The sequence below is a fragment of the Galeopterus variegatus genome, unplaced genomic scaffold, assembly GCF_000696425.1.
Source record: "Galeopterus variegatus unplaced genomic scaffold, G_variegatus-3.0.2 Scaffold245, whole genome shotgun sequence".
Lineage (NCBI taxonomy): Eukaryota > Metazoa > Chordata > Mammalia > Dermoptera > Cynocephalidae > Galeopterus > Galeopterus variegatus.
In genome coordinates this window covers 560,246-572,884 of record NW_007726356.1, presented here as the reverse complement: position 1 = coordinate 572,884, position 12,639 = coordinate 560,246, and the positions used below count along the sequence as shown (strand labels likewise).

General features: G+C 40.6%; 1 protein-coding gene across 1 annotated transcript in view; it reads right to left on the bottom strand.

The window, feature by feature from the left end:
- The window catches only part of PLEKHG1 (pleckstrin homology domain containing, family G (with RhoGef domain) member 1), a 45,005-nt gene that overhangs the window by 29,633 nt on the left and 2,733 nt on the right, over positions 1–12,639 (bottom strand). Inside the window, exons 2-4 of the mRNA XM_008566484.1 lie at positions 8,877–8,923; positions 4,700–4,850; positions 1,402–1,533 (exon numbers count right to left, since the gene is read on the bottom strand). Coding sequence (XP_008564706.1) covers positions 1,402–1,533; positions 4,700–4,825 — 258 coding nt within the window. The 5' untranslated portion in view covers positions 4,826–4,850; positions 8,877–8,923. The remainder of the gene's footprint in view (positions 1–1,401; positions 1,534–4,699; positions 4,851–8,876; positions 8,924–12,639) is intronic.

Genomic DNA, 12,639 nt, shown 5'->3' with positions numbered 1-12,639 from the left:
AGGGGAGGAGGGGGGAGGGGGGGAGGGGAGGAGGGTTTCTTCCAGAAACTGAAACCCACTCTACATATAAGTAACTCAAAACTAAAGCCTATGCAAAATCACACAGGACACATTTTGTCAGAAATTTCCTGATTTTAAATTTACTCAGGGAAAGGTAATGAACATTTCTTTGCTGCTAAACACGTTTTAGTGCTTTTAATGAAATGATAAATATGACACGATTTTGACATTTCTTTGGGATTTATTGTACATCAATATTCATTATTTTGAAAATGAAAATATTTGCAAGCACCGTTTAATTAAGGAACCCACAGATAATCAAAAGCTTCACTGGTTGAAAACAGAAACAGAGAGAAGCTTGAGCCAGAATCTGACTTAGCAGTGTCTTCAGAATGCCAAGGAAATTCATAAGGTATCAAAAACTGGCCATTTATCCATCTGTGAATATGCAATAGACATCTGGCATTATGTCTACAAGCACTTACTTGAATGATAAAGCATAAACCTTTTGTTACTGCTGTAAAAAATAGTCACAAAGATTAGAATGTCATCTTCCTCAGATTTTTGATAGTTGGTGGCATCACCCCACTCTCCGGCTGCCTATGAGTGAAACCTGGACTTTGTTCTCACTTATGAAACAAATCATGTATTTTTTTCCCCCGAGTTAGGTGTGGGTGCTCTGCATTCTGTGGGGTCACTCTGGACTTTTCTCCCTCACTCCAGGGACACCCAGGAGCCTGGGATTCACCCATGTGACCTTTCATTTTGCTTTTAAATAGTGCATCTTCTGAGGTGCCCAGGACACAATCACTGGCCCAGCATCTACCAAAAGTTCTTAAGGATTTAGGGCTCAAAATGTTGGTGCTGGATGGGAGCTTAAGAAACCCCTTGTCTGACTTTTATTTTTAAAAAGGGGGAAACTAAAACATCGTGCTGAGGCATCACATCCCCACTGAAACTGCACAGGAGCCTTGCTCCCTTGTTCTGAGTCCCCTGCCCGATGACCACACACACAACCATCTCATGAGTTAGCATGAACTAGTTAGAGAGGAATAGAGGCTTAAAAGCCTTTAAATAGTTTAGAGAACATTGCTTTCAACAAGGATTGCTAATTTATAATCATATAAGGTAAGGCCTTGGGAGATTCAAGCTTTTAGCTCCGTCATTGAAGGGAGCTATAGGCAGATGATTAGCTTTAAAAATTTTACAATGTAATTTTCTCTTAAATAGCCACACTAACCAGTGATCAGTATAACTGGGAGTCAACCTTTCATTGGGAAGAGTTATGATGAAGACCGTGACTGAAGTGCATACCAGAATAGCCTTCCTATCGGACTTGGAAAATGACAACCAACCAGGGAACCTGCAGCACCGCTGGGTGCCAACACCTGGTGGGCTCACCTGTAAGCGGACGGCGTGCTCGTGTTTCCTCTTCATGTCGTTGATGTGCCAGGCTACTCGCTGCATCGTGTCTATGGCATCGAGCACCACATCATAGCCTTCTGTGTCCTTGTCAAGGTGGTTTTCTATTTCCTTAAAAAAGGAAAAGAACTAGTTATTTTCCATTTTTTCTCATATAGCCAATGAAACAAATGGCACTTCTATAATTAGTTCCTTGTATTTTATTCTTGCTCATAGATTTACACACTATCATCATTTCTTAAGATTGTGACGTAACTTACCAGAAATTCCTGCAACAGAATGGTAAGATAGGAATAAAAACAAGGCTAGGAAAAATAAAAGTAGATCAGAATTCTAGGACAAAGAAGATAAAATAAAACATGAATGCAGGCTATTAAGTCTCACAGTGATATTATAGTTATTATAATAGATATGAGAGTTGGCCTTATAGCTATAAAGTTCTGAGCTTCCTGGTGGCCACTGTGATATGAGGGTACATCAAAAAGTTTGTGGAAAAATAGAATTAACAGAAGATATGAATCTTTCCATGAACTTTTTCAAGTACCCCTCATATAGATCTCAGTAATACAGTTCTCACTCATAAGATAAAAAACACACTTATTTTTTCTCCCGGAGGAAGCAAAATGTCTCACACAGGACTTAACACATAACAGCTTCAAAAACATAGTGGACATTATCTTTAAAGAAAAATAACAAATGCATTTTTATGTCACCAGGGTTTTAAAGTCCAAATGAAGTTCATTAAAAACAGTCCTTTCAGAGTGTTGAGAGAGGTCACCTGGTTTGAGTATTCAATTCTCCGCTGTTCAGAAGTATGTTTACATCAGCGCTCATCTTACCACCGGAGTTCCACGGTCCCAGGGAGATGAGGAGGGACACGATCTGTTCTAATTTTTCAAGCACATAAGAAAACCTGTCCCTGGACTCCTTGAGCCTAAGGATAGAGACTACTGCCGTTCCTTTGCTCTTTATCTTCCCCATAGAGCCTGGCAGAGAGCTTGCCGGTCAATAAATGCTTATTACATTGAAGCTATATCTTATTAAGAATAATAACAATAATCCTATTTATGTATCTAAAACAGTAAGAAAATATTACAGTCCATTCGATAATTTTTCTTTTTTTTTTTTTTCCTTTTTGTCTTTTTTACTGGCCAGTAACGGGATCGCAACCCTCGGTGTTGCGCCCGTACCGGGGACCAGCAACGGGATCGCAACCCTCAGTGTTGCGCCCGCGCCACGCTCAGCCAGTGAGCGGGAACCGGTCACCACATGGGATCCGAACCCTTGGCGGAAGCGTCGCCGCGCTCCCAAGCAACGCACTCTCCAGTGCGCCACCAGGCCGGCCCCCACTCGATAATTTCTATGACATTTAGCATGCATAATCAGTTAGCTAACGGGCAGAGATTGAATCTTATGGTATAATTTATGAAGATTAGTTCCATTATTTTATAGTAATACTTCATAAATCTTTGTTTACTTTTATTGAGTACTCAAGTTTTTCATCTAGCTGGAAACTGGAAAGGAATTTACATTTTCTTTCCATATTCCAACTTAGCTGTTAAAAAAGGACCCACGAAACTATACCACTAAACTAACGTCTCCGAGCTAAGTTCAACATGGATGGCAAATTTTGTTTGGTGGCTTGCTGGGATGGGGATCTGGCCAGTGGCAAATTCAAAATTTTTTCTCCTTTTAGTCTGAGAGGCCATTCTGTTCATCAATAAACAGGCTCAAAAGTACAGAGGATATTCCTGTGGGGATTTCCATGGATGGCTCTACAACTTTGAAATGATGCGAATGACAGAGAAGGAACACTTGAAACCAACTATAAAAGCAAAAACACTTCAAAGGCAACCAGAAGTTAGTTTTGGATTAATCCAACCACTGTTCTTCCCTTTTTTTCTTCATTGCCAGCTCTAGTGGCTGTTTCTTGTATATTAACTTTTTGTAAGCGTCTTGACTTGTTATCTGACACGCTTACCTAGCTGAGATCTTAGACTTTTCTTTTGACCGATGCCCACCTTACTGCCTAGAAAACTGTAATTATGGATTATTGGGACACAGTAGTCTAAGATGCTGTATTAACAGAGTTCAGCAGAGATATGTCCTGGGACAGATATTATTTATTTAAGAATTATTTGGACACTAATTAAGCAAATTAATCCCACTAAATCTAAGAGGTCATTAAGTTCAATTTGAAAAGTAAAGTAATATCCCTGATGTAGCTTCATAGGATACAAGATACTCCAGAGATGAGCCACTGAGGCAATCGAGTGAAGCTAAGAAATTCTTGTAAAGTTGGACTGTAAAAGCTCTTAAAATTTTACATGTGTATGAACTGAGCAAATCTGGAATAATTATCCAAGTTAGAAATCTGGAATCATTTAAAGCAAGATGCCTATAAACTGCAGGCATGCTGACATAGAGAGGAGCTCTGGATTAAAATCCCTTTAAGAAAGGATTTTTAACGTAATATAAAAATAATAAAAACAATAGCTTATTTTTCTTGAGGGCCTGTGAGCTACAGTGAATGTGGGTAATTTATAGGACTTGGACCCAGGAGTCTCATCCCACAGCCCTCTCCCTAACCACTGTACCATGCTGTCTTTCTCCTCTCGCAAAGATAAGCAAAATCTACTTACAGAATGAAAATTACTTTCAATACCACTTTTTTTCCCCCCATTTTTATCAACTTTCTTAGAGGATAAGAAATGAGAATTTGAGAGCTACATCTGTCTTTGTTTCTAAAGCCTCCTTGAATTTTGTCAAAGTAAGGAAAATAATACAAAGAGAAGGCATCCCTGAGCGGTGCAAAGCCCAGCCACCAGATCACTCACCGTTCTGCTCATCTGTCCTCTCCCTGTTCAGCCCCTTCTCTTTGCTCACATACAAAAGCCAATCTGTGACAAATAGTTTTCCCTCCCAGGTGCCTAATTGAATCAGGGCTCGTGGAAATAAAACGTAAAAAAAAAAAAAAAAAACTTTTTCATTTAGATGATAGCTCCCTGCCTGAAACTGTCACTGCCCAGCGTGAGTACTCCTGAGCTGTATCAGAATCAGAGCTAAAATTAATCTTTTACTTGGCCGTTGTCAATGGGGCTGCAGGCCTAGAATATAAATATCTCTAATTCCTCAAAGCAGATTAGTCAGTTGTAAAGTATGAGCGTGGAAAATGTTTCCATATGTCCACAGCCTTTTCTGGTATTTTCCCCAAACTTAATATATACACACAAAATCCCCATCCCCTGGAAAGTGCTCAAGCCAAGCAGAAACTTACATGTAAAAGGAGATGATACTTGAGAATCCGCTGAACTGGTTTCAAGAGATAGGACCCCAGAGGCAGTGAGTGTTTCAGAGTTTCCTGACGTTCCCTGAAGAACTTGGCCAGCATCTTGTTCCTCATGCACTCTGTTAGCACAGCCACAGATCTGCATGAAAAGCAAAAAAATTTGATCTAAATTGTAACGCTGTACATGGGTATTCAAGTTTTAAATGCCAGCGTAAGTGTAAATGCCCTGAAATGGGTAGCGCAGCTACAGAGCTATAGCCAGACTCAAATGCTTCTGGATAAATTAGAAAAGGTTTTCCTCCGGGTGGGTGAATTAGAAAAAGGCACTGTAGGCAGTGATAGTAATGTCAGGGGCTCATGGCTACTAGCAAGCAAGTTCCTTCCTTCTAGGAGATGCAGCCTCACACCAGGGCACATGGCTTGGCAAAAGGGATTTCAGTTGGATTTTAGCTCCCCCTCACCACCACTTGTGCTGATCTGGGTGTCTCTGCAGGGCTTACACTACACATGAATACAACTGTATTCAGTTTCCACAGGTTTGATTATAAGGAGTATGCACCCTTTACTTAGAAAAATTAGTTCCTTCTTGCCAGTAGATCCAGCTCCCTGCCAGGGTATTTGTCACCCCTCTGATGGTCACTTTTGTATAACGCACAAACTGCAAGGCCTTAGGTGGTGGCCCTCCTTACAAACCTCTTCCCGTGGCTAACTCCCCTTTGAGAATCTCTGAACAGATCCCCCTTTCTACCTCCCCGTGGTTCTCTCCTTATTCTAACTACAGCTTCTGAGAAAGCTAGATAGCCCCCCTCGTTATGGAGTATGCCTCACTGCAGGGTACTAGAAAAGTGGGTTAGAATCCTTCTCAAGTCCATCTCCCGCAAAGATAATAAGCATAGCCTCAAAACATCTTCAAGGAACAGTTGAAACAATGCTTGTGTCTTATACATAAAGCAAGCTAACAGGCTTGTGCAGTCACACGCACAAGTAAATTAAAATGTTATGGTCTCCAAACTAAGAAGGAAGCCAGAAATAGAAATAATTTCAGCCCTTTTCTCCCCAAGTCAGTAATATGTTTTCAGCATTAATCAAGAAAATCAGATAGAGCCAAACAACAAAATAAGACCCTGTGGAAGGAAGGTAAGTGGAGGTCTCACAATTAAACCATTAGAGTCCTTTTTGTGCCCATCTGCCTTGAGAAATATGTTTAAACTGATTTATTTCCTCCTTGACTTGGGATATCAAAATTACCATTTATCATATAACCTGCAAACTTTTCTAGGGTTCTTCCAAGTCAGAATCAGCTGCCCAGTGGACCTTTGTCCATCTGAAGGCCTGAGCTCTTGCTCAAGAATAAAAACCTGCAATGCATTTGGAGTGCACTGAGCTCTAGGTTCCCAGAGGTCTCAGGCAGGCATCTGAGGACAACGCCCTGACCGCGTTTGTACCCTCCCTGGGGGACAGAGGGAGGGGCTTGTGGCTCTTCACAGTGAAATCACTGGGGCGTGACTGGTATGAGGAAAGGAGACACCTGTCAAGGTGTGTGGCAACATTTAATACCACCAGCCTGGACCCAAAGGAGGAAAAAAAGTTGTCAGATGGGCTGAGACACCTGGCACTCCTGGCTTGTTAAGACGGCACAAGGTACCTTGGCCTCAGAGAGCAAAGCAACTGGGGACATGGGGACAAGAGAACACCTTTGTCTGAGAATATGAAAACCACACAATTGGGCAAGAACCGGACGGGCCTTCTTCCCTGAGACCTTTCGAGCATGTCTCTGCTAACATGCGTTTCTTCAAACTCAGGCTTGAAACAAACAAACAAACAAATGAACAAAACCCACTTCTTCCGGGAACCTGTCTTTAAATATTGGGCAAGAACCGGACGGGCCTTCTTCCCTGAGACCTTTCGAGCATGTCTCTGCTAACATTCGTTTCTTCAAACTCAGGCTTGAAACAAACAAACAAACAAATGAACAAAACCCACTTCTTCCGGGAACCTGTCTTTAAATCTCACTGGGACTTATCACTCCTTACCTCACGTTTCCTTTAGGTTCTACTACACTTTACTGAGTTGGTCCTGTATTCATTTATATTTATTTATTGATCTTCCCTAACGTGCTATTCCACTATTGCATGTAGCTGAGTTCTGATCCTCAAGAGAATATAAACTACATGAAGGCAAGGATATTGTTTCTGTTGCCCGCCGATCCTTGGGTGCACCAAGCTTGGAACAGCACTCCATGAGCGACAGGCTCTTAAAAATATTCTTGCACAAGTGATTTTGCCTTTCATATAACTTTGCAAAGCCTGGCATATAAAGGGCTGCCTTTATTTTGTACTCTCTTTTCTTAGTAAGTCAGAAAATCTTCTGAATTTGCAGTCTTGGGAGTTTACTAATAAGCTATTTCTTCAAACAACATTTATAATGAAATTAACACAGACATAATCTCCCAAACAAGCCCCTCTAGAGTCGAAGATCCTGATCCTTGGGTCCACAGCTCTGATGAGTCTTCAGAGTCTGAATGCATTTTCCCTCCCTCAGGAAGTTTTGTGGAGAAGTTGAGGGTTGATTCTGTGATTTCTCTGAATTAGGGTGTGGTGCGGCTGGTCTCTGGCGTAAAGGCCATGAGGCATCCTACAATTTCCTGGTATCTTCAGCATGGAGGTACTTTAGGAGAGAAAATTGCCTAAGAGAAACTGTAAACTGTGGGTGGGTCTACAGATAAGGATGTGATAAATTTTCTAATATAATATGTATGTAGGTTTTGTTTGTTTGTTTAGGGAAACCTGGGAAAAGCATGGTTGGCCAAATAAATCATCATGGCACAACACCCTGACCAATATCTCGAGGAGGACACTAAAATCCTCCAATGGAAAGTTGATTTTGTCATCAGTAAGCTGGAGTCTCTGGCTCCATGGGCCTTTTAATCCAAATCAGCCAATTTCTGGGGCTACTCCTGAGCAGGAGAGAGTGGGGTACCAATTTGTTCCGTCTTCCCACAGTGGCGTTCAGGACTCATCTGCTGGCTTCTCTTCTAGGTGGATCCTGCCACTTTATCCTAAGGGACTTGTCTCTACCAAGACTGGATACAGAGTGTATAAAATCTCCCTAGCTCTTATCTTTCTGGCTGGTCCCTAAAATAATTCAAGTCCTGCTAATCATGTGGGAGAAAAAAACAAGGCATGGGGGGAAATCACAAAGCTTCAGAAACTTTACAAAGATACAGTAGCATGAGATCCTAGGCTGGGGAAACAAATCCCAGCAGGCCATTCAACAGCTCCGTGACTCCTGTAGAGTCAATTAAGCTGTTGGAACCGCAGTTACTTTATCCATAAAATGGGGCTAGAACAGGGGTGATGATGAGCCAGCACCTGTTGAGAACCTGTTAGGTGCCAGGCACTGGGATGGGTGTTCTGCTTTTCTTTAATCCCTCCATATCTGTGGATTGCTACAGAGGTTAAATTTAACATTTTGTATTTACAACACTTAACACAGTGCTTAGAAATTAATAAGTGCCCAATAAATGTCTCTTGGAGAAAAAAAGATTCCTGAAGTCGTGGCCCATATATTAGGCCCAATTTCCTTAAAGAAACGGTCAATATATTGTCCGTGGTGCCCCCTGCACAGCCCTGCTGCCATCGCTGTCCAGTGTAAGCAAAACTGGAGCAATGCATGACCCAGGTGACACGGTGAGTCCCCCTTCTCATCCAATCTTACCACGATCTCCTTTCTCTGAACTCCATAAAACTTATGTGCTTTGTAAAACTTACAGCAAAAATACATCACATTTTCTCCCCAGTTAGATTACATAAACTCATTAGCAGTGCATCCCGAATTCTTAAAAACTTGGTTACCAGACAAGGCTTTACAGCCTGATACAACTAGCTCTCTTAGTTTTCCTTTGGACGTACCTAGTAATCTTTCTGGTCTCTTTCAAAGTCTTTCACAATCTTTCCTTACACTGGCTCTGCTGGGAGCCCCAAAGCCCAAAGGGATCAATATCTAGGTACCCTGTAATTTGTTCTTGGCATGTTTTGCATTTTTCTTGTAGTGTTTAGCACAGTGCTGGGCGTGTAACACCTAACAACCGCATCCTTGGACCGACTGACTTGAAACAACATGGAAATGAGCGAAAGTACTCCTGCTGCTCACCCCCAATCCATACCTCGGATAGTTAGTGCAATACTGGGTATAAATGTGGAAATCTTCACTCTGCAAGGAAACAAAAGAGACTTTCTTAATTGGCCACAATAATCAATCACATTGTATATTGACAAAATAAAATTTAATTAAATTAAAAATAAAAGAGACTTTCTTAGGCAAAAAAGCACAGACATCAACATTCACTTGAAAACAATAAAAAGAAATAGCATTCAGGCCTTTGAATTTGTTTCTCTAATCACGCTGGCCTGTCTCCTGAGCTCCTGTGGCAATCATCCGTGCTTATTTTTCTGCCTGGTTTTCTGCCTGTGGATTTCAAAAATCCACATAACTGGAAGTCATCTGAGTCCAGGAAACATTTATGGAGCATCTGCTGTGTTACAGTGAATCTAAAGACAAATGGGAAGAGGATGAAAATAAAGTTTCTGCCCCAAGGTGCTTATAGCCCTCTGGTGGATACACAGCATGGGAGAGAAATATAAGTAATTTAAATATCACGTGGTAGGAATGTGCTGGAAGGAGGTGCAGGGCATGAGAAAGCTGCTGTGCGCTTTCAAGTCCTGACATATGCAGCTTTATCTGCCCACTGCTTTTCCACATTTTTTCACTAGATAGCCACTATGCACCCTTTGAGATTGAATCAGGAGCTATATTTCTTCCAAGGAACTTTCCTTAAGGTCTTGGGCTGAGCCAGCTGCTCCTACTCTGGGCTTCCACAACACCCAATACTTGCCTCTCTTGTGGCATTTACTAAATGATGGTGCCATTTCCTGTTTATCTGTCTCCCACACTAAGCTGTGAGTTCCTCCAGGGTGGGGGCCACATTGTGTTCGTCTGGCACATAATGTTTGTTGAACTACTGAATCCCCCTCTCTCCTGTTTAACTGAAGAATTTTTGAGAGCAGGATCCGAGTCTACTCATCTGCATGTATCTAGCAAGCAGCAATGCCTCAAATGCAATAAACGTTTGACTAACAAAGGTGGGGTCTTGCCTTTCGCTATGATCATGTTCCTAGTTCTCTAAAATCTCTTCTTTCCATAGCTACCTCAATCTTTCGGGTGCCTAGTCATATAATTAAATATTGGGAAATGCTAAATTAATACTTGCTCATTAAAGGATCATTTTTTAAAAAGGCAGACTAAAAGTGCAAATATAAAATGAACGCTATCGAAGATTATTTAACCTATTAATTGAGGAAAGCAGTAAGATATTACAACTGGATCAAAGGAGAAATAAAAGTCTCATGCTTAGGTCAATGAAGAACGCGGAAATGAATTTACGATTAGGTACAAAACAGGCTTTTTATATGTGGATGGGTGGCTAAAGAAATGAATTGTCACTCTATGGGACAGAATTCATTTGCATGTCTGTGTTTCAGAATCATTTATGTTGCTATCAGTTATCTAAAATTTAAAGAGCTGTAAAATAGTTCAAAGTCCAGAAAAGATACAGAGAACCCACTGAGTTGTGTAACTTGGAAGGGTAAACTGGAAAACACTTTATGTTCTATTGGAGACACCCAGTAATCTTTCTGGTGGATTTCAGAGTCTTTCACAATTATTCCCTACACAGCCAGGGAAAAGAGGTCTGTAGATGGTAGGTGACATGGCAGAAGCCAAGTTTTTTAACTTTTGACCCTGAGACCATCAGTCAGAATAAATAATTTAAGGCCAATGAATAACTAGCTTCTGCAAAATCTTAAATGGAATTACTTTTTGAAAAAGAGCCACAGACTATTTTTGGTGGAGTTTCACATTCTGCTCTTCTCTGATTTTTCATTTTCTTTTACCATCTTAAACCACTACTTCATGCTGGATTCACAGGTGACTCCAAGTGCCTGTTTTTCGGTTAACTTTAATGCTTTTTATTTTATTTTTTTCTGATTCAGAAGGAATGTCTGCTTAGAATCCTTCCCGTTAAACATTTCTTATTTTTTAATGGAAAGTTTCAGGCATTTGTATAATGAATCCCTAAGTATCCCCATCATCCAATCTCAATCAATAATCATTAGCTCATTGTCCACATCTCACCTACGCCCCTGCTGCTCCATCACTGAAGAAAATTCTAGAAATCACATCATTTCTTGTATATAACTTGTAAGTGTTTTAGTATAGATCTCTAAAATAAGGACTTTAAACAAGCAGCAGCACCGCAATACCATTATTACACATAAGTAATTCCATAATGTCATGAAGGTTCACCAATTGCTCTTCATGTTTCCTTTTTTCTTAATTTTCTTTCCTTCCCCCCACCCCCCATAGGTTGCCTGTTTGATTTGGAATCCAAATAAAGCAACTTGTTCATATCTCTTTAGTTTTTTTCACTCTTTAAGTTCCCCACTATGTTTTTTCCCCTTTGCAGGTTAGTTGTTGAAGAATCCGGACTGTCCTACAGTTACCATCTCGGCATTACTGATGGCCTATGGTTTCCTTTAATGTACTCTGTCCACTGTACTACTGGTGGTTTGGTAGAGGCTTGCCTGGTTTTAGATTTCATAATTTGGCACAAATACTTGATAGGTTGTACTGTACTTCCACCAGGAGGCATGTACTCTCTGGTTGTCCCTCGTTTTTGTGATGCTAACAACCCCTGGTATTATTGCCTAGATCTATTCATTAGGGGTTGCAAAATGATAATATTTCTATTTCTATTAGTCCATCATTTTTTAGCCAGAATCTTTCCAAAAAAGGAACTTCATTATATTTATGGGTTACTCTGCAGTTTGTGGTTTGTATGGGAAAGGCAGGATAAAATACTTGATTATTTTCCTTGATTTTCAAAATAATGCATTGATTCTCTAGCATCCTGCATAACTGACCAGTTTGTTTTTTTTTTTTTTTTCTTTTGGCAGCTGACTGGTATGAGGATCCAAACCCTTGACCTTGGGTTACAAGGTTGCACTCTAACCGATCGAGCTAACCAGCCAGCCTGGTTTTTTTAATATCACTGTAAATTCATAAATGTAAACATATATAATGAGTTTCAATTGTTTTCAGTTAATTATCCTTACTGATACTCAAATTATACAAAAACAGATACTTCCTTCTAGTTATTCATCTCTTTCAAATTATAATTAGAGATGATGTAGAAATGAGACAATTGTGAAAGAGCCAAAATATAAGATAGTCAGAGCTGAGCAAGTGAGTACACAGGACATGCAGATATTTATTGAATGTATGACTTTAGGGTTTCTTTTGCCACAAGGTATCCCTCTACCTCTGATTCCTATGAAGTTTTTATCCGACACTGTATTAGTCCATTTCTGTTCCTTGTAACAAAATACTTGACACTGGATGATTTATAAACAAAACGAAATTTACTGCTTACAGTTTCTGAGGCTGGGAAGTCCAAAGTCCATCTGGTGGTGGTGGTGACAGTGACCCAGGGGCCTCACATTGCAAGACGGTGGAAGCAGAGAGAGCAGGGAGAGAGTAACCTCCTCATTCACGCTCTTTTTAAAGCCTTCAGAACCACGCCCCTGACCTCCATTATTAATCCATCACTAGTCACCATCCTACATCCAATCACCTCTTCAAGGCCCCACCTTTCAATTACCATAATAGGATTCCTCACCCTCTTAACAGTCACAGTGGGGGCCACGTTTCTAATATATAATACTTGGTGGACACAATTCAAGCTTCAGGGAGTTTTGGGGGAGACATAATTCAATCCACTACAGACACTTTGAGAAAGGCTTCATATGAAAATAGCATATGGGTAAGGGGACATTGACTTGAATTCTCTCTAGTGACATGAAAATCCAAGG